Source organism: Corvus kubaryi, unplaced genomic scaffold, assembly GCF_017639235.1.
Source record: "Corvus kubaryi isolate FWS band 111438036 unplaced genomic scaffold, C.kubaryi_AGA036_p1.0 split3-37304, whole genome shotgun sequence".
Taxonomy (NCBI): domain Eukaryota; kingdom Metazoa; phylum Chordata; class Aves; order Passeriformes; family Corvidae; genus Corvus; species Corvus kubaryi.
Genome location: NW_024582087.1, coordinates 3,601,357 through 3,628,575, shown reverse-complemented (window position 1 = coordinate 3,628,575; position 27,219 = coordinate 3,601,357). Strand labels below are relative to the sequence as shown.

At 53.0% G+C, this 27,219-nt stretch overlaps 4 protein-coding genes across 12 annotated transcripts in view; 3 read left to right on the top strand and 1 right to left on the bottom strand.

Annotated features, from left to right (window-relative positions):
• The window catches only part of SNIP1 (Smad nuclear interacting protein 1), a 3,942-nt gene extending 553 nt beyond the window's left edge, over window positions 1-3,389 (top strand). Inside the window, exons 2-5 of the mRNA XM_042015367.1 lie at window positions 3-94; window positions 168-270; window positions 740-1,320; window positions 1,915-3,389. Of these exons, the coding sequence (XP_041871301.1) occupies window positions 3-94; window positions 168-270; window positions 740-1,320; window positions 1,915-2,179 (1,041 nt within the window). The 3' untranslated portion in view covers window positions 2,180-3,389. The remainder of the gene's footprint in view (window positions 1-2; window positions 95-167; window positions 271-739; window positions 1,321-1,914) is intronic.
• A 923-nt stretch (window positions 3,390-4,312) lies between these two features.
• On the top strand, window positions 4,313-11,009 carry MEAF6 (MYST/Esa1 associated factor 6). Of its 6 annotated transcripts, XR_006013972.1 has the most exons (9): window positions 4,313-4,443; window positions 4,559-4,674; window positions 4,763-4,850; window positions 5,341-5,386; window positions 5,941-6,133; window positions 8,980-9,009; window positions 9,113-9,170; window positions 9,767-9,800; window positions 10,258-10,324. XR_006013972.1 is itself a non-coding variant. In XM_042015350.1 (8 exons), exons 1-8 carry the CDS (start codon window positions 4,348-4,350, stop codon window positions 10,264-10,266), a joined length of 612 nt encoding a protein of 203 aa, XP_041871284.1. In that variant the 5' UTR covers window positions 4,313-4,347; the 3' UTR covers window positions 10,267-11,009. The 6 variants fall into 6 exon arrangements, 4 of the variants coding, with proteins under 4 accessions (XP_041871284.1, XP_041871285.1, XP_041871286.1 ...); XR_006013973.1 differs by lacking the exon at window positions 8,980-9,009 and having other exon boundaries at window positions 10,258-11,009; XM_042015350.1 differs by lacking the exon at window positions 9,113-9,170 and having other exon boundaries at window positions 10,258-11,009.
• A 1,040-nt stretch (window positions 11,010-12,049) lies between these two features.
• LOC121658436 lies at window positions 12,050-15,138 on the top strand. Of its 4 annotated transcripts, none has more exons than XM_042015347.1 (6): window positions 12,050-12,770; window positions 12,908-13,039; window positions 13,368-13,424; window positions 13,603-13,690; window positions 13,774-14,112; window positions 14,387-15,138. In XM_042015347.1, the coding sequence occupies exons 2-6, from the start codon at window positions 12,914-12,916 to the stop codon at window positions 14,452-14,454; spliced, it is 678 nt and encodes a 225-aa protein (XP_041871281.1). In that variant the 5' UTR covers window positions 12,050-12,770; window positions 12,908-12,913; the 3' UTR covers window positions 14,455-15,138. The 4 variants fall into 4 exon arrangements, with proteins under 4 accessions (XP_041871281.1, XP_041871283.1, XP_041871282.1 ...); XM_042015348.1 differs by lacking the exon at window positions 12,050-12,770 and having other exon boundaries at window positions 12,815-13,039; window positions 13,774-13,940; window positions 14,010-14,112; XM_042015346.1 differs by lacking the exon at window positions 12,050-12,770 and having other exon boundaries at window positions 12,815-13,039.
• A 3,159-nt stretch (window positions 15,139-18,297) lies between these two features.
• ZC3H12A (zinc finger CCCH-type containing 12A) lies at window positions 18,298-26,385 on the bottom strand. The gene is made up of 6 exons (XM_042015345.1): window positions 26,264-26,385; window positions 25,708-26,151; window positions 22,576-22,715; window positions 21,809-22,043; window positions 21,222-21,328; window positions 18,298-21,117 (listed from the first exon to the last, which is right to left on the bottom strand). Exons 2-6 carry the CDS (start codon window positions 26,106-26,108, stop codon window positions 20,123-20,125), a joined length of 1,878 nt encoding a protein of 625 aa, XP_041871279.1. The 5' UTR covers window positions 26,109-26,151; window positions 26,264-26,385; the 3' UTR covers window positions 18,298-20,122.
• Window positions 26,386-27,219: the final 834 nt, after the last annotated feature.

Here is a 27,219-nt window from a genome sequence, read left to right as displayed (position 1 = left end):
AGGCCGAGCGGCGAAGCCCCCGGCGCAGCCCGTCGCCGCCAGGCGAGGAGCGGCGGGGCCCGGCAGGGCCGCGCGCGGGCAGCCGCGGCAGCAGGTAGGGAGGCCCGGCCGCTCTGGCCCCACGCTCGGCCCGGCCCCGCCGCTCACGCCTTCCCCTTGTTCCCCAGGTCACCCCGGCGGAGGAGCCGGTCCGGGCGGAGGAGCCGCTCCCCGCGAGGCAGGAGGAGCCGCAGCCACAGCCCGCACCACGGCGCCGTGAGGGTGAAGCAGGTAAATGGTGCTGTGAGTACAGAGGGGCCCTGCGGGCGCCGCAGCGGACGCAGTTCCCGGAGACTCGGCCGTGCCGGGTACAGAAGGCGTCTCTTTACTTGTCCGTTCAGACTGGGCCCTGCATCGTGTCCCATGAGCAGAGGGAGGATCTGGGCAAGTCAGGAACTCCCGCCTCCCAGCTCAGGCTGTGCCACCAGTGACTGGAGCTCCTGTTTGAGCCCAGCCTGTGCCACAGCACAGGCGTCCCTGGGAGCTGTGTCCTTTGCCTGGAGCAGGTGACACTGCCTGTTTCTTGTGCTTTATTTGGTGTAAATTGTGGGAACCCAAGTAGTTTGGCACGGAAATCTGTTCCATGTTGTGTCAGATCTGCCCACACCTGTCCCAGTATGTGTTTTCCGTGTGTAGGATTGGGATTTTCTGAAAGGTCGAGGTAGATCTGCTGCTCTTTCATTCTGATTGTCCTTTCCAGGAGCGAGATGATCACTGTCACAGGGGGAATGAGGAGCGGAAGCAGAGACACCCATCAGAGCAGGAGCACCGGCAGGACAGGAGTGGTGACCGGGACAGGCACAGGGACCACTCAGACAGAAAGAAGAACCCCAGTGACAGGCTGGGAACTCGCGGCCATGAGCGGGACATGCAGAACCTGCGGGAGCAGCAGGCAGAGAGGGAGTTCTACAATGAGAGGAGGCGAGAGCACCGACAGGGCACTGAGGGCAGCGGCGACCAGAACCCAGAGCTCCGGCAGTCTGAGAGCAAACCCAAAGAAAAAGCTGCTGTGAACAAGGAGAAGCCAAGCTTCGAGCTGTCTGGGGCCCTGCTGGAGGACACCAACACGTTCCGGGGGGTGGTGATCAAGTACAGCGAGCCCCCCGAGGCGCGCATCCCCAAGACGCGCTGGCGCCTGTACCCCTTCAAGAACGACGAGTTCCTGCCGGTGATGTACATCCACAGGCAGAGCGCGTACCTGCTGGGCCGGCACCGCCGCATTGCCGACATCCCCATCGACCACCCCTCCTGCTCCAAGCAGCACGCCGTCTTCCAGTACCGGTGAGTGGCTTGGGAACTTCGGAAGGAAAACAGCACACAAACCAAATGCGAGTTCACTGTCAGTAAAATAGAAATGGAATTTATGTGTGACTGCTGTGGATTATCCCAGCAGTGACCAAAAATATCTGAAATTCCTCTAATTTAGCCACAAGCAGAGAAATCATATAGCGGGGTTAGACAGAGAATGGGGTGTGAATCCAGGTTGGAATAACTTACCAGGTGTGATTGACAGTAAAAGCATTTCAAGAAGAGGTTTGTTGGTTTGTTCTCTCACAGTGAGGGCTGCTGTGCTCTGATGCAGAGGGGGCTCCTGTTGGTATTGGAGAATAGCCCAGCTCTCGTGGAGAACATCTGTCCCGGTGCAGGAGTTGCTATGTTACATCATCGGAGGTTTAGGGAATGATGCAGCCTCTCTCAGAACCTGCTCTGTCTCACACAGTTTCTTGTTGCTCTCATTGGGCTGTTCCGATCTCGGGATGGATGAGTGTTCACGGCACAAACCGACCTGCTCGCGGAGCACAATTTCTGTCTCACCTGCTTTTGGAGCACGTTTCCTGTCTCTCTGGTGGTTCAGCCAGTGTTTTTGTTTTCCAGGCTGGTGGAGTACACCCGAGCTGACGGCACTGTGGGCCGCAGGGTGAGGCCCTACATCATCGACCTGGGCTCGGGGAACGGCACCTTCCTCAACAACCAGCGCATCGAGCCCCAGCGCTACTATGAACTGAAGGAGAAGGACGTACTCAAGTTTGGGTTCAGCAGCAGAGAGTATGTTCTGCTCCATGAATCCTCAGATAAATCTGAGGCCAATGCAAAGGACGATGATGAAGATGAGGAGAAGGAGGAAGAGTCTGACAGTTAACGGATGAGGAAGACATTGGGGAGGGGCAGAGGAGAGAAACTCCTTGCAATTGAACAGGACTGGGATGTGAACACGGAGCATCGCAGCACTGATGCCTCTTGTTGCCTTAAAGTCCTTTCTCTGTTGCTGGTCTGTTCCCATAGTTTGTTTTGGGGGACTTTGCTCATTATTCATCTTTGATAGTTTTGCATATCAGGAAATACAGCTTTACTTTTATTTTTCCCCCAACAAGCCGAAGAGCACCTGGACGTGAAAGCTCTGGTGCTGGAAACCCTCCACAGATGTTGCCAGACTCTTCCAGCAAACCATGTCAAACACAGACAGCATCTGGAAAATTATTTTTATGACTTGTTTTGTTACAGCCCTTTGAAAATGCTACAGACTGAAAGGTTAGTTAAAGAGTACCTGATGCACATCTTGTTCAGTAGTTTGCCAAATTCTTCTGCCTGTTGGGAGGCCTGACAGGAGAATTTACCCAGATCACTGCTGAAATGGCAGAAACGTGGCAAAGACCCTCATGTATTTGTATGTTTTGGCTATTTAATTTGCCTCATGGTGATTGAGGGATGGGCATTTCAGTGGCATTCTGCCTGGAAATTACAAAGGAATGTGAAACAGAAGTTAAACAGTTCCTGGAATTTCAGGTGATGAGACTGTGACTGAGGGCTGAGGGCCCCCAGTTTCCTGTTCCCACACACGATGCTGAAACTGTTGTGGATGTGGAGTGTCTGGGTTGAATGCTGGAGCCATTATTTCTGACCCCACCCCAGGGTTTGTTTGTGTCACACAGAAACACCTTTGGTTGGGTGACGTGTTTTAACCAGAGTTTGCACTATTTAAGTTCTCTTTTTATAAAAACTTACCCAAGTCCCTTGTTTAACACAGTCTTCTCGCTGTAAAGAAATGAGTGTTTAGGGAGAGAAGCACCAGTCCCACTCACTGGGAGTTGCATAGTCTTTGGTGTCTCCTCCATGTTGCTTTATGTTAAATGTGTATGTCCCACACTTTACTGATTCACCTGGGTGTTTGTGGTCTCACCTGTTCGTCCCTGCTGTGTACGGACTGTACACAAACGGTGCTTGTTGTACACGTGGATGGTGTAAATATGGGGCATTGCTGTGGGATTTCAGACGGGTAGGATGGAGTTTGAGCAGGAGGAGCTCCTTTATATCTACTCCAAGGGTTTTTAAATAAACAATTTTTAAATTTAGCCCTGATTACTTTCAGTTGTACTATTTTTCTAGTGTCCTTTTTTTTTTTTTTCCTTGGAAGAGATGAAGTTTCAGTACTTGTTTCTGTATTAAAGAAACCAAGTAAGTTTAAAACGGCACGATTTGTGTACTGGAGAGGCTGTTAGCGCTGCAGGTTTGTATCATTCCCCTTGGCTGGGCCTTTCTCACCTGAGTGTGGCCAAGGTGGCTCATTCTGTGTCCCCTGATAGGGTTCACACAGGAATGTGAAGTGACATCATTGCTGTACCGGCCCCCCAAGTGTCACTGCAGAGGATCAGAGTGACATGGGTCAATAGGATCATAGAAAGGTCTGGCTTGGAGGGACCTTAAAGACCCCAGATGATGCCATGAAGATTTTTTGCCTTTTCTTTTATACCCCTGTTATACCTTTTTACAACTTCTGTATTCTTAGTGCTTTTTGCCTACATTCTTGGACTTGTTTGTCAAGCTGAGAGACTCAACATTTTAGAAGCTTCATGGCCAGGGATCAGTGTGTCCCAGACGCCAAGGTCCTCTCCAGAACACATTCTGTAAACCAAGATAGAACCATCCAGGGGAAGGCTTCTTGGGGAGGGGGGCTCACTCGAGTCTCTCCTTGGGGAATCTTTGATAGATCTCCTAATTAGTAAAACCTATGATGTTATACCTGATCTTTGAGGGAGACTCGGTGGGGTGCGTTTCGGTGCATATGACCTGGACGTGTGCACCTAAGGATCCTTAAAATAAATACCAAGGTAAAATCCCTTTTCCCCTTCTAACCGTGTATGCCTCTTGATTTTAAGACCAGGAAAAGGCACCCCAGAGTCCCAGAATCTCTAATTTATTACGGCTCGTGCGTTACTCCGTGCTGCCACCCCCCGCCCCTCCCGCCTCGCCGCTGCCCCCAGTGGCCGCTGCCGGCATCGCCCCGCCCCGCCCCGCGCAGGCCGCGCCGCCATGGCCGCGCTCCACGCCAAGGCCGGGGGGCCCCCGCAGATCCCGGACACCCGCCGGGAGCTCGCCGAGCTGGTGAAACGCAAACAGGAGCTGGCGGTGAGCGCCGGGGAGGGGGTCGGTGTGGGCTGGGTGGCGGCGGGCCGGCTGGGGAAGCGGCGGGGCCGGAGCGGCGCGGCCGGGCCTGCTCCATGCGCGGCGGTGTTCCCGGCAGGAGACGCTGGCAAACCTGGAGCGGCAGATCTACGCCTTCGAGGGCAGCTACCTGGAGGACACGCAGATGTACGGGAACATCATCCGCGGCTGGGATCGGTATCTCACCAACCAGAAGTGAGTGGCGGAGGCGCTGCCCACCTGCCCAGCGCACGCCCCCCCCCCCCCGCCCCCGGCCCCGCCATCGCGCCTCTCTCTGTTTCAGGAACTCCAACAGCAAAAACGACCGGAGGAACCGCAAGTTCAAGGAGGCCGAGAGGCTCTTCAGCAAGTCCTCGGTCACCTCAGCAGCGGTGAGTGCCGGGATGGGTGCTGGTGGGATGAGCAGATGCCTCTGTCCCCATAACCGTCCCTGTGCCCACCCCTCTCCTCATCCCTGTCCCCATCCCTTTCTCCATTCCCATCCCTTTCCTTGTCCCCGTTCCTGTTCCTTCCCCATCCCATCCCCATTCCTGTTCCTTGGTGCCCCAGTCCTGCCATGATCACCTGCAGAACACCTTCCCCATTTGAAGTGCCGTACCTGCACTGGCTCCCTGACCTGAGCATCCCCATCCCACCCTGCAGCCTCTTCCAAAGCCCCTTTTGCGGGTGCCTGGGGGGTGGGAGGACGCCTGTCACTGGCGTCTCTGCCGTCCCCTGGCTTTGTCTCTGCTGCAGACCCTCGGTGCCACGTGGGGCCACGGGCACTTCAGAGGGACTGTGTGTCTGTGTGATCCGGGCTCTGTGCTTTGAGCATTGGGAGGTGAATCCCTGCCTGGCTTGACATCCCGTTTGGTTTTCCAGGCTGTCAGTGCGTTAGCTGGAGTCCAGGACCAGCTCATTGAGAAGCGTAAGTCTCTTTGTCATTGTTCTGTGAATTTGGGAAGAATTACACTCTCCCCACCGTTCAGCCCTGTCTCAGCCTTACAGATCTGGGCTGGACTTGGGCTCCCATTCCCAGGCCCTGTGTCTGCTGCCCTCAGGCTGCTCCTGGCTGTTGACTTGCCAAGTTCCTTCCACGCTCAGCAGGGGTTTGTTGTGTGTAAAAGGGATTGAAAATTGGTTTTGTGCTCTTTGGAGGAAGAGGCCAGACGAGCTGAAGCACTGCGTCGCTGTAGATGTGTCAGTCACAGGAGATGTGGGGAGGGACCACTCAACTCCAGGATATTTAAAAACATTTTTGTGATGAGCACCAAATAGGATGTGGTTCCAGAGAGCCTCAGTGCTGAGGAGCAGCTTCCTGTCCATCCTGCAGAATTGTTTCCCAGGTTCTGTGATTCACCTCCTGGTGTTGCAGGGCTCAGGTGTCTCTGCTGCTGTTCTGGGATTGTTTCTCCCACTCAGGGCTGTGCCAGGGCAGCTGGGAGTTCACCCTGGTGTTCACCTGGGTCTGTCCTGCTCTAGGGGAGCCGGGCAGTGGCACAGAGAGTGACACTTCTCCAGACTTCCACAACCAGGAGAATGAGCCCAACCAGGAGGATGCTGAAGAGCTAGATGGCTCCGTGCAGGGTGTGAAGCCCCAGAAAGCTGCTTCCTCCACTTCCTCTGGGAGCCACCACAGCAGCCACAAAAAGCGAAAGAACAAAAACAGACACAGGTCAGTGGGACCAGCAGCCTCCTTGCCACACCTGGACAGTTGGCTGGGGCTGGATTGAATTTATTGTCTGAGGGGAACCAGTAACATGCGGGAATAATGGGCAGCTGGGGTCAGTTGTTTGGGTGGTTTTCCTGGTTTTGGAAGAAGAGGGGAAAGTGCTGAGGAAGTTAAACAAGCAGCACAGGGTGCTCGCTCCAGCTGTGGCACAGCTGTGCTTCTGGGCAGCTTCTTCAGCTCTCCCGTGTCCCCAGGATAAAGCTTATTCCTTCCAGCAGGTCCTGACCTCCTGAGCTTGCTGCTTGGTTTCTGCAGAGCCCAGTAGGACAGGAATGTTAGTGCTTTCTTTGAAGGAGGGTGGAAAGCAAATGGGAATGTTTCTGGGGTTTTGGACACTCCCAGTATCTGGATTTCCACTGCAGCCCGTTCCAGCTCTCACATCTCAGCCGAGTCTCAGTACTGGCATAGAGGAGTTGCTGTGTCACCTTCACTTCAGAGTGTTTGTTATTAAACTGACCTGAAATTCATGTGAAACAGATTCCTTGAACTCTTTTCTGATTGGATTTACCTGTCCAGTTCTGCCCCTAAGGTGTAATAAGGGCAATGAGCTGGTCCCTGTGCCCTCAGCCCAGGCTGCCAGCAGTGACAGTGCCTGTGAGTCAGGCCACGAGGGGCAAAACCATGGAGAGGAGACACTGCAGAGCTGCACCTCTCTGGAAGGATTGCTGAAGCTGAGGCCTAAGGATTTAATAGAAGTAATGGAGCTTTTAAAACTCCGGAGCGTCTGTGCTGGCTCTGAACTGTTAGCTCTGGCTAGGGATGGGCTTTCCTCTTTAAGGGACCTGCCACGCAATTAGAGAAAGGGTTTAAAGTGGTAAAAGTTTACAAGGTGGGGGTGGGGACAGCTGGGGTGGGGACACGAGGTAGGTACAATGCTTGAAAAATGCTTAACTCCTTTTTTTGCCTTTACTAAGTGTTGAGTCATTAGCATGTCTTTAATTCTTAGGTCAGAATTTCCTTCCTACAGCAGCCTGAATTGGGCAAATGTCTGAAAGGACTGGATGTCCCTTTGGTTCCTCATGAGCTGGGAATCCAAAGAAGTTCAAATCTCTTTTTTTGCCTGTAGATATTTGGAAGAAGTTCAGGAATAACACAAGAAACTACATCCGTGAACAAGTCCAGAGAAACAACCTGTAAAACTGAAGTACAGCTTAAGAAAACTGCCATTTCAAACAAATTATAAAATACTCTCTCAGGCGCTTCCCTGGACAAAGCATGGCCAACAACATGGTGGGGTGCAGGGCAGGTGCTGGAACTGACATAAATCCTTTTGCTCCGGTCCATTACCTGGACTTTAGGGACAGGAGCTGGGGGGAAGCTGCCCCCCAGCAGGTTCTGTGGCTCTGGGTTCCTTCACATCCCCCTCTGCAGCTGTGGTGGCTGCTGCCAGGCCGGGCTGTTGGACAGAGGAGCCCTGCCCTGCTCACCTGTAGCAGCTCCTGTGTTCCCAGGCCCTGTCAAGACACTCCGAGGGGCTCGGTGAGGCAGGAACTGACTGTTTGTAATGCTTAGCAAGGCCAGATAGATAATTAAAAAAGATAAAAAGATAATTAAATTTGTCTGTAATAAAAGCTCTGTTAAAATTGTGATTGCTGTTACTGACTATCCCCTAAATTTTGGCAGATAAGACCAAACAATTTTCAAGTATATGTAGGCTAAAAAGCCGCAGCAACAACCCAGTACCTGATCATGCAGCGAGGGTGTTCCAGGCCCCACAGCCCCGCAGGTGCTCCAGCCAGACCTGTGGGTCTGTCCCCTGAGGTGTCTGGCATGAAAAAGAGAAAAATAAAAAGAAATATTGGCTTTTCTCTTTATTCAGAAGCTCTTCCGTTTGCCAGCACAACTCTGGGTTTCACTGCCCTGTTCCTGGAGAACCGTGAGGTGCTGGGAAAGGCCCCTGCAGGAGCACGGCCTCTCTGGGGTTCCCGTGTGGGGAACTGGGTCAGCACGGGGACGTTTGGCTTCAGGAGCACACAGGGCCTCACGTGTGGGCTACAGAGGCTGTGCTGTCCCCCTGCTCCCTCCCACACCACAGGAAGGCCAGGGTGGATATTTTCAGTGTGCTCAGCTGTTTTCACGGCTAACAAGTGTTTGAGGGAATCCAGTGCTGTTTCCTCTTAGCAGTGCAGTCCTGGAATGGGATTCCATGATCAATCCTTCCTGGCCAGTGTCAGCTGTGAACAGAGCCGTGTCTGGAGGCCATACTGTGGCACTTGTATGAGGGGGTGGGACAGTCACCAAACTGCTCAGCTCTGGCCAAATGTCCCTGGGCTGCCATTGCCGGGGACAGCAGCGCTGGGGGTGTGCAGGGAACAGCCCAGGGCGGGGTTGGGCACCAAGTTCTGTGTCACCTCTGCCTGAACCAGCCTTGCCTTGCCCTGGCAGCCCAGCCACCTCCCCAAATCCCCTGCTTCCTGACCCCTCACTTTGGTTTTCCAAGCCCTCGGGTTCCTCTCCTGCCCCTGAGCTCTGCCCTCTCTGGGTCTGGTAGCTGCCCCTCTTTCAGCTCCTAAAATCCCCTGCGTAAGCCAAACCCACCTCTCTGCTAACACCTCTTGTTCCCAGAAATCCAGTGGGGAGGGGGACATTATATCGCCAACCCGGAGTGCTTTTTGTGCCCAGCCCTGGTTAAGATATCTAAAGAACTTGATGATGTTTGAACACTGGCTTTATTATTTATTTAATTTTATTTTTTAGCAATCTCGCTAGGGTGGCTAATCAACTAATTGATTTAATTCATTAGTATATTAATTTCTATTGCTTTCTTCCTTTCAAATGCTGTCCCTCAGCCCGTCTGGCATGTTTGATTATGACTTTGAGTAAGTTTGACTTGAATTAGTACTTGTGCTGTGTTGTTAGTGTGTAGACACTGATGTGCCTTTTGAGACCTCGCTAACCCCTAGTTTATCTGTTTAATTGTAGGTATGTATATTAGGTTAGGCTGGGAAGTTTTTTTTAAAAACAGAAAAGCGTGATGGAGGTAACATTTTATTTAATAACTTCAGCAAATTATAAATTAACTTCACTCTTCTTTACCTTTCTGTTTCATATTTAAATAGATAAAACTTTTTAACTTTAAAACTTAGTTTTAGAACTGATTCTTTTGGCTTTGCTGCTTAAGGAGATTAGTATAGACTTGGATATTTCCTTCTGGAAAAATGTACTAAACTCAATACCTTTGGCTCATACAATCCCTGTTATCCTAACTCCTCTCTCTATCCAAGTAAATAACTCTCACAATATGTCTGGATAATTACCCGTGGCATAGTTACACCTCTGGCAGATTAAATTAACATAGAGCATGCCTAGTTCCCTTTGCTCACCTAAGTGCCCTGTGATTGATTGTGCCCCTTGATTAACTCTGTCTGGGAGCGGCTGGAATCTGCTTTTTGGCAAATAATAACTCCACTCTCCTCTGCTGCTCTCGTGCCCAGTAACCCTGGGACAGTGCCCTGGCTCAGCCAGTTGGAAATGGATGGATTAACCATAGTCTCTGTCGTAGCTGTGCCCTGTGAAGTAGCTCCGGTGTTGGGTCAGGTATTGACATGGACGTTTCTCTTGTCTTTCCAACCACAGGATTGATCTCAAGTTAAACAAAAAGCCAAGAGCTGTAAGTATCCGTGCTCTGTCTGTGTTTTCATTGCTCACCGGAGGGGCTGGCTGACACCCAAGCTTAAAAAAACCCTCCTGCTGCTGTCATTTAAGTTCTTACTGTCATGGTTGAGGAGTGTCACAGTGTGAGATCAGCATTGTCTCCTGGCTGTAACAGCAGCTGAGGCCAGGTGGGCTGTTCTGAGCCCGGGTCACAGATAACTCCTGTGTGCTTCTCATGGAAAAAGCTGCTTTGCATCCTGTTATCTTGTCATGATCTGGAGCATCAAATCTGGTTTGAGTTGATACTCAAGGTTGGAAGGGTCCCTCCTTTTCAATGTTTATCTGCAAGTAAAAGATCTGTTTTGCCTGCAACTAGTGGTGTGTGAGATGAGAGAGGACTGAGACCCCCAGCTCCGAGAGCAGAATTGGAGGTGGGAAGGTGTTAACGTGCCTGTGCTGTCCTTTCTCTGCAGGACTACTAGAGCCATCAGTGCTGATGCTCCTGCGATTTAGGTCTGTGACTCCCCACTGAGAAGCTCTGAAGCAGGATGGCAGCTGCAGCAGGAGTGACTCACTCTAAGGGACTTGGATGGGGGGAGGAAATCCTGGACCGTGTACTTTGCATCATTTTTAAATCACCTGAGTTGCAGGAAGACGAAGGTGATGTAGTAGTTGTAGTAGTTCTGAATTCCTGACTGTTCTGTGCTTCCACCTTGGTCGGGAACTTCCTGAAACGGCTGATACTGCTGCCCCCTGTCACCTGCAGACCCACAGAGAGGCATTTCCTTTTCCACTGGAACTGGGGTAGGATTCAGTGTGTCCCATCCATGTTGTGAGACTTAGATTACTTTTGTTGCTGATATTTAGCTTTGCAGGTTTGTTTCTTTTGTTTTTGTTTTGTTTTGTTGGTTTTGTTGTGCTTTTTTTAAAGCTGAAGTGTACAAGTTGACTTCGGGTTTCTTTGTTTAGTCCGTGTAGTGGAAGGTTCTTCATTTTGTGGAGCAGCTCTTTTGATTCTTACTCAAGCAGAGAAGAAGGTAGTTTAACCCTTTTCTCTTACTTTCATTTTAAACACCATCTCCCGATATTCCTCAGTGCATTAGGTGCAGGAAGGGCCAGAGCTCAGAGCCAGCTCTTCTCTGTCGCTGACTTTGGGTGGGTTCTCTTTTTAATACAAACTTCTGTCATTTGTACATAAACAATAAAAGTTCAATGTTTGTCTCTTCTCATGGTTTATTCAGTCCAAACTTTGACTCCTGGTGCTTTTCTAGTCTCCACCTGCGTTATGAGGACTTCTCTGGAATTCTTCCCCTTTGGCACTGGAGCTGTTCCTTGTCCCATGGCCCATGGGAGGTTCACTTGGTGCTTTCTCTCCTCGGGGTAGCTGTAACTAAGTGCTGCAGGGAGTGCCAGGCTCTAATCCCCAGCTATGTTTGGCTGATCCTGCTGCAAGGCAGGACTGGGATGTCCATGGTTCTGCTGGTGAGGGCATATTGCTTGCAGATCAGGGCTGAGCCAGCTGGATTTTCCCTGGAGCAGGACAAAGGGGTGAGGGCTGGGTGCTCCTCACAGCAGCCAGGTCAGAATCTTGGTGTTGCTGTTGAACTGAGCTTTGCTTCGCTCAGCATGGGGAGTTGCCTTCTTTTTCTGTGCTGGGATGTGTTTGTGTAACCCCTGCTGCTGGAGGGAGATGTGGGAAAGGGGCCATGGGACTGAGTCCCTGGAGTGTGCACAGCCCTTGGAAGAGCCGAGGAACGTGCAGAACGTGTGTTCTGCTGCACGTCTGCTCCCCCCTGGGGTCTTCCTCAGCTCTCTCCAGGCTCCCCACTGTGTGCAGGGCAGGGCCTGAGCGAAGGTGAGTGCGCAGGAGCAGAATTCTCCTTTGGGCTGTATCTGATCCGGGGATCAAGGCAGCTCCCTGTTTGTTCCCAGAGGGAGCTGGCTTATCCCACAGGGAGCTGTGTCTCTGCTCGAGGACTGGCGGCTGCTTCTCCACGGGGGGGTTGGGATAGAGCAGCTTAAAGGCCAAGCTATGAAGCTGGCCTACTTCTGTGTGTTTTAAATTACAGAGTTTAAGTACAGCGGGGTGGAAGATCTAGGAAACAGCATAAACTACAAGGCCTTGCTCCTCCATAGTTCTGGAAAAAGGAATTGTCAGCTGATGGTTTTCATTCCCTGGCCTCAGTACAAAAAACAGTTCTCCTGCTGCTGCTGCTGCTGCTCCAAGCAGGGATGGCTGGAGAACCTGGACTGCAGAGGCTGAAGTCTCTGCTGCACCTCTGACCTCGAGGAAAGCTGCCAGATTTCTTCAGGCAGAACATTTTGGAGAAGCAGCAAAGGGCTGGTGTAGCTTGGAGCCCTATGTGCAGGCAGGTTGTGTGGCAGGGTCAGCTCCATGTTCCCTGTGACACGTTGGGGTGCTGCAGGGACAATGGGGCAATGCAGCCATTTGTGCCTGCAGCTGTGCTTGTCACCAAAGGAGGGGACAGCTGTTCTGCCCAGGTCGATGTCTGATGGCAGCAGCCTGGGGGGAGCACATTGATCGGGGCAGAAAGAGAAATGGCAAGCACTTGACTCAGTTAAAGGATCGGCTGTTCCCTGCTGGGTCCTGACTCCAGCAGTTGTGCCTAAAACTTCCATTTGATTTCGGAGCACTTCGGTTTTACTTCCTAAAGTGCCTGAGTGACTAAAGACCCCCAGGACAGCCAGTGCCTGGGCACAGGAGTTAGAGGGAACTGCACAGGCTTTACCTGAATGCTAATTAAAGCTAAAAGTAGCAGTTAGAAATATATCCCGAGTCCTTTGCTGGTGAAAGATGAATCCTGAGCAAAGAAAAGAGTAGAAGAGCAGCCACTGTCCTTATGGACCCCAAAGGTGGAGCGTTAGAGAAACGCTAATCCCTGCACCGCCCCGTCACCAAGAGGATTAGGCAGGAGTTCATCTGGTCGCCGAGGGGCAGGAGGGGACGCGCCCGGTGCATGGCTGGGTAAGGGGGCACAGGGGAGGGGGCAGCGGGGGTCCCGCGTGGGGGATCCGGCCCACAGACGCTCCGGTCCCCTCTCGCTCTCCTGGCTCATGGCTCCCATAGTCCGGGGCTCGTCAGCTGTGTCTCCTGGTCCGCAGGGAGCCATGGGCCGGCAGCGCGCACCGCCCGGGCCGTGCTGGAGGCGGCTCCTGCGTGCCGGCTGCTGGTGGCTGCTGTCGCTCTGCGGGACGGCGCTACGGGGGCTGCGGGGGCTCTGGAGCCTGACGTGGGTCGGTACCTCCCCGGGGACCTCCCCGCACCTGTGCCGGCTCCAAATGTGGCGGGCGGGCGGAGCCGGGGCAGGGGAGCTCTGGGGGGCGATCGCTGTGCCGCTGGTGCTGGGGGCTGTGGTTTGTAGCCACTGGGGCAGCTGGAGGGAGGGAGCGCGTCACCACAGCACCCGGCAGCTCGGCTGCGGCATTGGCACCCTCGTCCCGGGGGGCTGGTCCTTGGCTCAAGGCACTGTGTGGCTGTGCCCACCAGGAGCCCTGGGGACACGGGGACATCGCTCCAGGCTCTGCACTCCACAGGGCAGGTGTGAGCCGTCCTCTCCCCCAGGTCCTGCTGATCTGCTACAAGAGCTGCTGGGATGGCGCTTTCCGGGTCACCGAGGAGGTAACTCCCCCCGTGGGAGGCCCGCGGCGCTCGCCAACCCTCGGGACGCAGCCGAGCCCGGTGACATGGCCCACTGAGTGGCACGAGGGGGATTCCCCAGACAGGGATGGTGCCAGGGGCCCTCTGGGCTCAGCTGCCCATGGACCTGTCAGTCCCCACTGTCCGTGTTGGCTTCCAGCTCGGCACGGCCCTGCAGCTGAGACTAGAGGGGAATGAGGAGGAGGAGGATGGGGACTCAGATTCTGCACTGGAGCCTGGACAGACAGGTACGTCCCTGGCCCGGGGGTGTCCCTGGGGCTGGCAGGTGTCATGGGGGACTGGCAGGAGCTGAGCTGTGGTGCCAGGGCAGTGGTGGGGCTGCAGCAGCATGGTGATGCCAGCGAGGCCATGCTGCGGAGGCTGGAGGCACTGGAGGCCGACGTGCGCTTCCTCTGCACGGAGCTGGGGGCTGAGAAGCTTCTGTGGAGCAGCCGGTTCCTGGAGCTGCTGCGGGAACAGCAAAGCCTGCACCAACGGGTGAGTCCCCTGTGGGGTCCAGCCCCCACAGTCCCCTCTGGCACTCCAGACCCTCACACCCTATTCCAGCTGCAGGAGCTGCCATGGCAGTGGAACAGGGGTGACAGCCCTGAGCTGCTCAGGGAAGCAGAGGACCAAAGTGCCAGTGGGAGTGAGGGAGAGAGCCCAGAAGGTAGGGGCTGGGAATTGCAGGGGGCCCAGGGAACCAGTAGCTGGGGAGGGGGGACCTGCAACCAGAGCTGGGGATGGGGCAATGTGCTGACTTCTGCTAATGGGCAGTATGGGCAATGCACCAACTCCCATCTGGGCCCTGGGTGGCACTGGGCAGCCTGGGGAGGTACTTGGGAGGAGGGTGCTGGGAAAAGCTCCCAGTTCTCTGCGTCAGTTCCCACCAGGAGCCTGGCTGGGTACTCCCACTGGTGTCCCCTCCCTTTTGTCTGTTCCAGGACGCCAGTGGATGGAGGCACCGCAGAAACCACGTAGTTTCATCCAGCCTGACAGGCAGAAAATGTAAGTGAAGATGTGAGCAGGGCCTCAGCAAACCAGGAAGGATCCACACATTCCTCCCTGCCCAGGCCCTGCAGGACACAGGCCCAGCTGTATCCCTGTATGTGCCTCCATCCCTTGGTGCTGGCTGGGCCTGGCCCCATCCAGCAGAACTGCAGCCATTTCCCAGGAGCAGGAACCAGCTGGGAAGCAGGTCAGGACAAGCCACTGGCCCTGGGTCTACCCCAGGACATGTGACAGCCCTCTCTGCCCAGGGCCGCCCCTGGGCTGACTCTGCCCCATGGGGGCTGGCTCTGGTGAAGTCCACCGAGGAGCATCCTCCGGCTCTGCTGCTTGGTGGGCGGTTCCAGGAACAATCAGCGCTGGCTTCAGTCACCTTGCTCTGGGGGTGACGATTGCAAAACTCACCCAACTGACTTCCTGATCGGCCAGATCCATCCTCTCAGTCAGCTACTCCCGCACATGTCGCAACCCTGGGCCAGCTCCTTGAGACAGCGGTCAAGGGCAACCGGCTCCCCAGGCATGGCTGATGGCCCCTCATTGGCCAGAACAACTGGGCCCGGGATGCTGAGCCACGGGAGCACCGGCACTGCAGGGCTGAGGGGCTGCCTGGTGCCCAGGCCTGGCCCAGCACAGGGGGGCTGCATCCTGCCCCAGGCTCCCACTCTTCAATACAGGCAGCCACTTTCCATCAGTTATGTCTGCCTGGTCTTTGTCCGGCAGAGCCGGGACAGCTGCACCGGCGCCTGGCAGTCGCCCCCAGGCCCCAGCTCTCTGGGGACAGGATGAGCTCTTGCTGAAGCAGAGCAGGGACCAGCACCCACCTGCAGCAGGCAGGATCGGCAGGGATCTGTCCTCCCAACGTGCCCGTGCAGCTCCCACACGCAGGGAGCTGATGCAACCCAAATAGCAGCGGCCTGACTCACCCTGCACCCACCTGGCCCCAGTGTGGTAGAGGTGGGACAGCCCCGTGCTGCTCAGAAATACCAAAGTAAACCAAGTCCTGCAAATGAGCTGCTCTGGGGGCCCTGCTGCAGTGAAACCCCAGTCCCAAGCTGCTCCCCCCACTCCCACAGGAATCACAGCAGCATCCATGCTGAGAGACCATGGGAGTACCAGACAGTGATGTGACAAGGTCATGTTCCTGCTGTAGCCACCTCTCCTGTGGCAATCCTTGAGCTAGAAATTGCCAGCCAGCCCTCAGGGGCCAGGGTGCAGGAGGTGGAGGGTGACATCAAGCAGCATTAGCTACAGCCACCAGCTCTACCCCCTGCTGGAGCAGCCCCTCACCACAGCACCTGCAGCAAGGCAAGAGTCACTACACAGGCCATGCACAGGCCATGTAAACCTCTCCCCAGCCACCACACCATCCAAGGCCTCCTGACCTATTGCTTAACCTGAAGCTGTATTTACTCCAACATATTTGTGCAACATTGCTCCTCAGTCCCGGCCAGGAGCCTCAGTGGATTTGTCAAAAGGGCTGAGCAGGTGGCTGCTGCCCCAGACAGGGCTTTAGCTTCCAGGGGGGATTCAGGGCCCTTAGGAAAGGTGATAGAACTGAAAAGCCTGTGGCTAGAGGGCAAGTGCTGACAGCATCTGCACTGGTAGCACCACCATCACCATCCCAGCATCAGCCTCCCCCCCCACTGCCCTGGGGCAGCACCCAGCTCCTCCCCAGCACCTTTCCGTTCTCTTGTATGCAATATTTACTTTGCAGTTACTCTCTTCCTGCAGTCCTGTCTTAAAGGGAGGGTGTGCTGCAGAAGCAGTTTGGGATACAGGGTGCAGAGCTGCTGCCATGCTCAGGACCTCTGTTCCTCTTTGTGGGGAGAGCAACAGCCCAGCAGCCTCAGCACTGGGGGAACACAGGGGGGTTGATGCTGAATCTGCTCCCATGTACAGCACATAGATCACCACAGCCCCTGCGATGGTGCCCACACACACCACCTCCTTTCCCACAGCCTGCACAGGAACCTTTCAGCTTTCTGCCTCTGAAAATGCCTTAAAATGCTAGAACTGAGTTAGCCACACCCTGGAAGCCCCCAATGGGAGGGAACCAGCTGAGTTCAAATGGAAGTTCAGGGAGCAAGGGCAGCACAGGGCAGTGCTGCCAGGGAGAGGCAAGCAAGCCCTGGAGAGCAGATGGGCCCTGCTTGGAGGAGCCAGCCTCTCCTGAAGCTCAGCACGAGGCTTCAGTAGCACACAGCTGACAGGATGAGGGCTGGGAAGCCCCTGAGCACAGGAAACCTTCAACAGGCCCTTGTGTGACCTCCTTCCCTCCAACAGCCCAGTGAGCTGACACACAGGTCTGACCCATTTTGGCCTGCCCAGGAACACAAAGCAAACACCCAGCAGTCACAGCATGCCCCAGGAAGTGCTGAGCCAAAGGATGCACCCCAAAACCCCCACTTTAACAGTCCCAGCAGGCTTGCCAAGGTGTGCAGACAGGCAGCCCCACCACTCCTGGCACTGAGGAGCGTATAGGGGGAAAAAATTGCCATTTCCCAAATCTCTGGCACCACACTGAGCTTGGGAAATGGGGACACAGAACCTTGTGTGAATGAAGGAGAAAATTTGGAGAACAGCAGTGGGAGTGTGGCTGGGCTGGCTGGCTGCCCCAGCAGCACACACAGCAGTTTGGGGGAATAACTGACCAGATCTGTGCTAGGGCCTGACCTTCCCAAACTACTCCATGTGCCCCCAGGACTGTCACTGTAACAGAAACATCACAACCCAAGTCAGTCAGCTCCAGCTCTTCCTCTCCTGGTTGTAATAATGAACCTCAGCACTGATTGCTTTACTTGTGTCTCAGTGCAGCTTTGAGAGGTGCAAAAATAAACACTTACCCCCTCTACACATCCCGTAAAGTTACCTATTGTCTTATACAGGAACACAAGCCTTAAAATCCTGCAGCATTTTCCAATTACAGATCCCATTATGGACAGCAGCAAACTGCTCACCTGGTTAAAGGTGTGCTCAAATGCCTGACACACCACTCCATCCCCCCCACCATACACGCACAGAGCCATGTGAGCTCTGTCACTGCAGTAACATCCTCAGAGGGCTCCTCTCCCACAGTCAGTAAAGACCTTTCAGACTGTGAGGTTGCAGGTTTGTTTTGAAATGCAGCTGGTCTCTGGAGCACCTGCCCCCCTGGTTTCTGATTAACTAGAGTCACTGCCCTGTGGTAAATGAAGAGCACAAGTTTCAATACAGACCATAAAGTTATTTAACCAGTGAGATAAGAACATGCTGTGCTGCAGTGGAGCAGGTGGGAAGGGAAGATCCTTACACCGCAAGGTGAGCGCCGATATTCCCGCTGCACTTCCCTCCCAGTCCATAACAAATCTTCAGAGCGAAGTCTGGACATGTTACCATTCACATATTCCACATATCTGACACAGATGTACTGTAACTGAATAAAATATGTATTTATTTCCAGGCTGTACTGTGGAATTGCCCCTTAAAGCCAAACACAGTCCACGCTGATTCCAAAATTCCCAGGAGTGTGCTGTGCCTTAGCACCTGAGACACCCACACTGTGGTGCTGAGAGCCAGTGCTGCTTCTCGTCCCACCTCCCCTGCCAGCGCCTGCCCCAGGCAGTGAGCAACCCCAGTAAAGCCAAATAAACAGCAAACACTGCACATGCCCTTATCTGCCACAGCACATGGATGTTTTGGTCTTGCTGCATTGATTAACAGCCTGTCAATAACCAGCCCTCAGACTGCGCACAGAGATCCAAAGCCTGTCAGAGGAACCCTGGGGAGGAAGGATAATTTCTCTGACTTTCCTAAAACGCCAGCCAAAATGTTGACTGTTGTTCCCCAAAGCCACCAGAGACCAAATATGTCAACTCAGCAGTTTTTATTTGTATAACACAGTTCTTCCTTTGCCGTGGCTGTCACATGGCTATTCAGTACATGACTATACTGCATAGTGATACAGAAAGTTCAGCAAGTGTCAGCTGGGGAGTATAAAATGTTAATCTTCTCATTGCAAGAGAGGCAGCAGATACCAGCATTTCACCAGAAACCCAAACCCACCTTGCCAAGTAACATGGCTGAGGTGAGAACAGCACTGATTAAAACTGCAAGCAGCAAGGTGCTGAACAATAACATTAAAAAACATTTTTTCTGTAATTTACAAATATGTAAAGTATCAGATTACTTAAAATTAAGAAGCATTTTGCTTACTAACATGAAACATTACTAATTTGTAATGTATCATTATTAACCAGGTATACAGGTTTCTGTGTCCCTGTGGTTTCGTGGCACATGGTGCCAGTCTGGGCAGGTCATTCCGCGGACATCAGAGGAAGAGCAGGAATAGACAACACTGTTCCCAGGAGGGTTTCAGCTGCATTCCACTCTCCCCTTCCTAATTTGCCACTCAATAACCTTGGTTTAACCACAGAAGGGCGTATTGTATTTAGAAAACAACAACACACAGAGATACAATGTGTATCAACAAATCAACTGCTTCTGGCCTTCAAGTGTCAGGAACATTTCTGCATCCTAAGCACAGCAGAACTCCAGGACCAGAACCAATTACTACAGCAATTTGTTTTGCATATTTAAAATCTCTTACAGTACCTACAATAGAAAACATCTTACAGAGTAAGAGGAAGTGAACAGGAACAGCCTTGCCAAATAAGTCTTACTCTACAATTCTGGATGCTGCTCTAGTTGGGCACAGCCAAAGAGGACAGGGGAATATATTGGTGAGGAAGAAGATGAAGCAACAGCTTTACAGAGCAAAATATTAAAGACTCCCCAGGAAGGGCCCTGGCAGCAGTCCAGATGTGATGCAGCTGTTCTATTGCTCTCTGAAGGCAAAATGCACGTGACAAATCCTTGCCAATGCTGTACAGAGCCAGCCTGGAACAGGCACCAGCAAGGTGACAGTTCCAGAGCAGTGCTCACAGCATGCTGTGCTCACCCACCTGCTCTGACACTGCAATGTTCAGCACATGCCCAACACACAACTCACATGCAGCTCTGGAGCAGTGGCTGGCTACTCCTCTGGAGCAAGGACTCTGCCCCTGGCTCCTGGGAGCTGAGCAGCTCACTAGGCACTTGTGGTCCATGTGGCAGAATTACCTCACCTCAGGAAGATAAGCTGAGGTGGGAGGGGTGTGGAAAACATCATTCAAGAAGTGCACCAGTAAAACCAGTCAGATAAACCCAGTTTCAGATTACATTAATAACCCAACATTCACCACAGATCTGAATGGTGGGATTTAGTGAAGAGGCTTAGCCAGGACCTAACAACAGCATTGGCAAGGCATGTGGATTCTCAAAAACTAGCCTTAGGCCACTACAAAGGCAGCACCCACTTCTCTCACATACAGTTATGGACAACTGCAGGAATTTGGGGTGTGCCAATCTCTCATGAACCCCAAAGGAACAGTCCTGCTATAGAACTGTAGCCTCCCTCCCTGCTTAGCAGCCCCTGGGGAAGGTGGAACCCTGGGGTGCTCTCACCTCTCCCACAGGCCTGCAGTCATAGCTGGAGCAGAATTTGCTGTGAGCACACATTTGGCATCCAACCTCCAGCTGGAGTCCAGTACTTCCAAAGGAATAAGAAGGAGCACTCAGAAGGCATCTGTGGCAGCTGCAGAGGCAAAAACAGCCCTTCAAGCTCTCCCCATGCCCAGCTGCCCTTGGCACCTGCCTCACATACCTGGGTTCTGGGCCTTGTAGGTGAGGATCTCTGCTGCCAACCTCTGGGGGTCCAGCAGCCGGGGGAAGCGGCTCATCACAGCATCAACCAGGTGTGGGTGGAAGATGCCGCAGAGCTTGACGTGCACGCTGGCCCGCTCCTCAGCAAACTGCTCCGAGCCAGCCCAGGGCCCCGAGTCCCCATACGCCGGCCCTGGGGCCCTCTGCACTGCACGGGGGTCACGCACACCGGGGGATCTCACCTGAGGCAGTGCGTACGGCTCGGACCAGAACTCCCGAGAGTGGGGCAGGGCAGCACTGAACTCACTGGGCAGGCTGTACTGCCCCGCGGTACCTGGGTGCACAGGTACTCCATAGCCTGAGAGAGAGTGGGGTGCTCCTGAGTGAGACACCTCAGGGCCGTACTGCAAGAAGCTAGCACCAGAGGAAGAAGATTTCTGGGAGCCATGCTTGAAAGAGATCAGATCATTCTGCTCTAAGCTGGGAGAATGTGGGTAGACAGGTCTCTGCCTACCACAGGTGCAGACGGCCACCTGCTCCGCATGGGAATGGTCACAATGACTGGTACATCTGTGAGGCCACATGTCAGACAGCTGGTTCTCCAGAGACCCAATGCCTGAGTCGAGATGCTCCTGAGAGATGTAAGACAGAGAGTCCATGTGAGGCTGCTGGTACCTGTCAGGGGAGACACTGCCCGACACACAGCCTTTGGCCTGAAGCGGAATGTCACTGGCCTTGGCTTTGTGGGCCAAGCTCTTCCTCTCTGCAGAGACCTTCTGCAAAGAGCTTTTGTCGCTCTCTGTGGGCCCAGAGCACAAGAGCTCTGCCTGGGAACCCCTTTTGCCCTTTTTCTCCTCCTTGGCACTGGTACTTCTGGTTGGAGACAGCCTTGCGTTGGCACGGAGTTCATCAGCTAACGAGCGCTGGGGCTGGTTGATCCTTTCAGGATGGTAGAACTTACATTTAATTCCGTAGGTGCATTTTTTCCCTGTAAGGAAAGCCAGAGCATGGAGTGACCAGCTGGATTTGACTAGATTATGAATGACACTTGCACAGACGCCTTGTTCTTCACATAAACAAGGCACATCTTACCATAAGGGCACTGCTGTTTCTTGTGTTCTGGAATTACAGGTTTCTTCCTGAGGAAGTTATCCAGGCTGGGGCCATGACGCCCTAAGGGATCATCTGGAGGCATAAACCTAAGGAAAAACAAATCTCAGTCAGAAGCAGTTCACTTCTTTGAGCTGAGGTTTGGTTTCTTCTCAAAGCCTCCTATTTCACTGAAGATCAAAAGTTATATGAGCCCTACAAAGCTCTCCCATTTCCCACAGAGATAACCCTCCTGCCACCCAGTCCACACCAGCACAAAATGCTTCCCTTCAGGCACAGAACAGGTTCAATGCTTGGTTGTTGACCAGAATTAGTACCTGCTGCTGAGCCTGCTAATAATTGTCCTGTGAGGGAATTGCACCCTGAAGCTCTCCTTGGAGCTCCTAGCTCTAAACTAGGAGCAGCTACTGGGATGCCACCAACTTCTTTTGCCTTTGTAACCTACAGCTTTTCTTTATTTCGCTACTAGCATTTTCCTCTTTTCATGCATTATTTGCTATTGCTTCATTAGAACAAACCAGCATGCTCACACAGATCTTTCTTAAAAGCCCAGGAAGACACGAGCATACTTGTCATTAACAAAGGAATACATCAGCAGACGCTCTTCAATGAATTTCTTCCACTCGGGACGCTCGTTCTGCAGATCCCGGTAGGTGTCATTGGACACAACGATGCCGTCGGATTCGTGCGCCAGCTTCACAATGAACCGGTCATCGTAGCACACCACGCGCTTGCCCCCAACCCGCCGCGATGGCGTGAACACCAGGATCTTCTTCTTCTCAAGGTCACGCAGAATGTACTGGTCTAGAGCAAAAACAACTGTGAGCACAACTGCACGGCCCAAAGGCCTTCGCACAAACAGAGTAACATTATAAATGAACAAAAAAATTCACGTGAAGTCATTCCGTTTCTCCACAACCCAGACTGTACTCAACCCTGCTCACAGTGTCCTGAGTTACTCAGAAATCTCTTTGCAAGTTCAGAGCAAACTCCCCTCAATTTGAATCATTCTGCCTAAATATGTTTCAGTTAAATACAAAGCACAAAGTGAGTCCCTGCAAGAGGAAAAAATTCAAGAAATAAAAGACAAGAAGTTAGGAAGCAGAGCAGTATTACATTCCTTGTTTTCTGAATTATTTCAACTGATTTAGGCAAAAGCTGGCTTAGGGGAGAGGTTAATGACTAATTCTCCCTGGTCAGATCAGCTCATTGCATCTGCTACTACTCAGACTTTCCATTCTGAAGTTAATTACTGACTTAGCCAGAACTCTGCAAGCTCATTAAGTGACAGAGCAGTCAGCCCAAAAAGCTACTTTTGGTTTTCATATTTTCATACCTGTTATGAGTACATCTGGTCGGGGCTGCTCCTTCCTCCATGATGGCACAAAGACTGTAATATCCTTGTGTCCCCTGTCCCAGAACCACTGGACAGCCAGAAGGATACCTCGGCAGGAGAACACTTCTTTATTCCCATGGCTGCAAAGGAGAAAATTAAGACTTTAATTCCTTCATGATTCAGTACAGGCTAGTCAGGCAATGCATAGAGCAAAGGCAGCCAGCAACTAGGACAAGCTTCAGTAAAGTGTTGAGGAGCACAGGCAGCAAACACAGGTGCTTACCTTGTGTAACAAAATCCTCACTCAGACCTGCCCAGCATTCCTGTTCATTTCAGGATACCAGTAAACACCCAAATACTCACTGGGAGGGAGGGAGGGAGACAGCAGCTGGAACTGTTGCAGCAGCTCTGAAACAGCCTCTGCTTCAACCCTGGGCTTCTGAAGGTTATTTTTAGCCCAGAGTACAATGTGATCTGAAACCCTTTGTGCTACTCTGACAGCTAATGCCAGTGGCTGTTTCCTGCCAGGGTGCACTGTACCCTCACGGGGGGCTTGCTTGCAAAGTTGTTCTGATCACTTCAGGAAAACAAGATACTTTATGCACTCTCACCTCAAGGAAAGACAATTCATACCATGACGGCTCAAAAACCTCATCTACAAATGCACTATTTGGACAAAATGGTAACATCTCCTGTGATCAGTGCTGGATGAGTGAACAGCTCATGGCACTTGGAGAACAAAGTTTGACAACCTTGTCAGAAGCCACGGACTGATGCAAAAAGCTTCTTAATTATTCATTAGGTTATATCAATAAGTTTCCAGACCATCTAGGAGGAAGCTACCCCTCCTGGTTTACAAGCAGTAGTATTTACAGTACAATCAGCCCTTCTGCTGATAGTGGTTCTGGCAAACTTTCAACACTTCTATTGCAGCCTGATATGTCACTCTGGGGATCCAATGCCTGTGTTCTGTGACAGCATTCTGGGAAGATGCCCTACACCAAAAGGAACTGCTCTCAGAATTCAGGAAGATCTTCCTCACCTGGGCACTCCTTCCATCTGCACCTGAACAACATTTTGGCTCCCACCACCCCTTGGCAGCCCAGTAGGCCCCTCACCCGAGCCATTCCTGCAGAGGCACTGTTGCAGCACCACTACAGAGAAATTTCACTTCCCCTCCCAGCCTCATGCTTTCTTGAAACTACAAAGAAAGTTGAAGAGCTGTACAAAAGTACTTATTCTAGAAGAACTAAACACTTGGCAACAGAACTAACACCTAAAGAGACACCTAACATAACTCCAGTAAGAATCCTAAATTACAGAAGACTGACAATCACCATCAGAAGATGCTCTAAAAGTTTTCTCCAATATCAGATGGATTTAGCTATAAATAGCCAGGCACAGGTTACTGCAATTTTTAAAGAGATAAATGTGGAAAAACAAGTGCTTTTTGGTGGATTATTTTTTGTTTTGGGTTGTTGGTTGTTTTTTATTTTTTTGAGTCCCTGCTACCAACTCCAAATCTCCAGAAGGCAGCCAGTTGGGCTGATCTGATTTGGCAGCAGCCAAGGAAAAATTCCCTTAGAAGGAAGTAAAAGCTAATTTCCACTATGATTTGCATAAGTTTGTCAAGAGCTGTTGAGGGAGGCCACAGTACACACTGCAAATGAATCAGCAGGGAACATCACACCATCAATACAGGAAGTTTCAGAATGGAATTCCCCTTCTAGCAAATTGCTTAAAAAAGCCAGACTGCTTCTCTCATGTCAGACCCTGTGCTCTGGCCTGCCCTGACTCACAGCTGCTGTGATTTCCCCTCTGCATTTTTGGGTAACTTTCACCGGTAAGAAGCTCCTCATTAACAAACACAGCCAATCCTGCTGTGTTTTAAGCCTGTTAAAGCCCAAGCACTTATCCAAGGTAAACTTTACTGCCAAAGTCACTTATCAGCCTGGGCTCACAATAGGCCATTTTCCATAGTGTTCCCAGAGCTGTGGAGAGGGTAGGAACTAGAACAGGTTCTCTTAAGGGACACCAGGCACGGCTTTCACTCTCCAGCCCTGTTCCACTGCCATCACCATTCTTCATTTGCCCTGGGACTCATGGGCACAGTAGCCCTTGCCCCATCTTTTCTCAGAACTGTCAGCCAGGGCTGGGAGAAAACCACACCTGCAAACAAACCTCCATGCAGCACTTTCACCTCAGACAAACCTACTGCAACCCACACGGCAGCTCCACCCGCACCAGAGGTTATTTTTTATAAAATCTGCATACACAAACATAAGCAACAAAGGAGGCAGCTTCTGAGCTGTAACAGAAAAAAGCTTTCAGAACCCAATTCAGAACCTGGTGCGTTACATTTCAAGAGCCCAGAACCCCCACTGTGCAGAGGTGGGGAACACATACTGCTGGGGGTGGGGTGAGGGCACGCAATGCTCACCATTGTGGGAGCAAAACCCAGGGCGAAAATTTGGGACATCACACCAATAAATGTCCAGCCCTGAGACTCTGGATGCTTCATGTATATTGGGGCCTCTGGTCACAGTGTCCAACAGTACCTGCTCCAGCAACACTGGGACGCAGGAGATGCTGCAGATGAGCCACAGCCCTGCCTTGGTGACACCTTTGACATCTAATCGTTCTCTACCTTGTACAGAAATTCACCAAAATATAAGAGGCACAATTTGGAGACAGGTCTCCAATGGAGCTCCATATTACAAAGCCTTCTCTAATTAACCCTGTAATTATTTATTGAGCAACTTCCTGCTACGGAAACTTAGACAAAGCCACTAGTTAAGAGGACAACGTCTCTTCAGTTATCCCCTCAGCGCTAGCGCAAAGGAGGAAACGTCTGTTTCAAAGGAAGCACTGCTGCCCTCATCACTGCCCCGTGACTGGCGGCTCTGGGCAAGCAGAGCAGTGCCAAGACCGGCCCGCACCGGCAAACGTGGTGCTCGTCCTCGTGAGAGCCGTGCGTGTTAAAGAGGCACCTTAGAAAGTATTACCAGCCCCGTTCCAAGCACCCAGAAGCGGCTGCTTTGAGAGAGCGACCAATCTCCGAGCTCTGTGCGCCTGGTAGAGCTCGTACCCAGAGGTCACACACCGACAGCCCCACGCCCACCCCGGACGCACCTCATGGCCACGTTGCTGCCATCGATGACGATGGGCTTCAGGTTGTCGCCCTCCGTTTCTTCGGGGCCGGGCGCCGGGGACTTATTGCCGGCGCCGCCCCGAGGGACCAGCGGGGCCTCGCTGGGCTCGGGCGGAGCCTCGGGGCCGTCCCGCTCGGCCGGGCCGTGCTTCACCAGCTCCCCCAGCACCGTGTTGGTGTCGGCGCCCAGGCCCAGCTTCTGCAGCACGACGCGGATCTCCTCCGAGGAGTAGCCGAGCTTGCGGAAGAAATCCACCTTTAGCTGCAGCTCGGGCCCGTCCCCGGGCCCCTCGGGGCTCTCGCTGGCGCTCATCCCCGCTGCAGGCCGGGCCGCGGCCGGCAGCGCCTCAGGCCAGCCCGGGGCCACGCTGCCCGCGCTCATGGCTCCCGGCGGGGGACTCGCGGCCTCCGCTCACCGCCCGGACCTGCGGGGCGACAGCGGCGTTAGCAGCGGCCCCGCACCCCGGCCCCCGCTCCCCTCCCGGCCCAGCCGAACCCCCGCCCTGGAGCCGGCCGCCCCGATCCCCCCGCGCTCACCGGGCCGCTGCCACTGCCGGCTTGCCGCTGCCTATCCATGGGGCCAGAGTAAGACGGGCGGCGGCCGCCAATTTATACCGGAGCGCCGCGCAGGGCGGAAGGGCAAAGCGAGGGGCGGAGCGGCGACCGCTTCCCGGTCCGGCCCCGGCCCGCCCAGCCCGGCCCCGGCCCGCCCAGCCCGGCCCGGCCCCGGCCCGGCCCGGCCCCGGCGCTCCCGTGCTGAGTCGGGCCGGCGAGGCGGGGCCGGGGCACTGCGAGGGGATGGGTTCTCCGACGCTTGTTCCTTGCAACACTTGGATCCCAGTGATGCAGGTGGCTGTGATTCAGCCAGTGGTGGCTTATCAACCCGGGCGTGCAGAGGAGATAAGCGCTGTCAGAAAGCATCTGTCACCCACTAGTACCTGTCCCTTGCCACGGGCTAAACCATACGTGCAGACTGTATGGAACTGCAGGGGTTAAAATCTACATTGTGAAACGTGCAAAAACTTCACATCTCTGACTTCTGATTAATCATGCCTAAACAATTTAATGAAGGTAGTTGCAAATTTGCTTCCCTGAGGCCATGTACTGGAGCCCAACTCAGGAGTGAGGAACTCTCCCAGTTACAGGAATGCATTTGCATTCATCTTCCTTGTGGTTACCCCGAAACAATCATTTTTCCTTGTCTCTGGCCATGTCTGAAACCGCACTGTGTGCTCAACAGTAAGACACACACAGAGCGAGGTTCAGATCAGAGATAATCCTTACTCAGTTCTTAAGTAGGTGCTTTCCCAACACTTCTTTCCCTTGGAATCTACTCCAGTTGGCATGAATTTAAGCACTGTTTGTGTGCTTTTTCTTCCAGACTGAAGTCTATTGCACCAGAAAGTATGGCCACAGACGTACTTCTTATAGGAAATACCCCAAGGAAGATGCACAAAGATGAATCTCCTGATTTATGCAAAGCAGTGACAGCA

Excerpts from the sequence above, each read along its gene's own strand:
- MEAF6 (XM_042015350.1), top strand. The coding sequence starts at position 4,348 with ATGGCCGCGCTCCACGCCAAGGCCGGGGGGCCCCCGCAGATCCCGGAC. Across the intron at positions 4,444-4,558 it reads AACGCAAACAGGAGCTGGCG|GAGACGCTGGCAAACCTGGA; the intron begins GTGAGCGCCGGG and ends TGTTCCCGGCAG. Across the intron at positions 9,010-9,766 it reads ATGTTTGATTATGACTTTGA|GATTGATCTCAAGTTAAACA; the intron begins GTAAGTTTGACT and ends TTCCAACCACAG.
- ZC3H12A (XM_042015345.1), bottom strand. The coding sequence starts at position 26,108 with ATGAGCGCGGGCAGCGTGGCCCCGGGCTGGCCTGAGGCGCTGCCGGCC. Across the intron at positions 22,716-25,707 it reads GGCAGCAACGTGGCCATGAG|CCATGGGAATAAAGAAGTGT; the intron begins GTGCGTCCGGGG and ends TCTCCTTTGCAG. Across the intron at positions 22,044-22,575 it reads ACCAGATGTACTCATAACAG|ACCAGTACATTCTGCGTGAC; the intron begins GTATGAAAATAT and ends TTTTTGCTCTAG.
- LOC121658436 (XM_042015346.1), top strand. The coding sequence starts at position 12,860 with ATGGCTCCCATAGTCCGGGGCTCGTCAGCTGTGTCTCCTGGTCCGCAG. Across the intron at positions 13,040-13,367 it reads GGCTCTGGAGCCTGACGTGG|GTCCTGCTGATCTGCTACAA; the intron begins GTCGGTACCTCC and ends CCTCTCCCCCAG. Across the intron at positions 13,691-13,773 it reads ACTGGAGCCTGGACAGACAG|TGGTGGGGCTGCAGCAGCAT; the intron begins GTACGTCCCTGG and ends GTGCCAGGGCAG.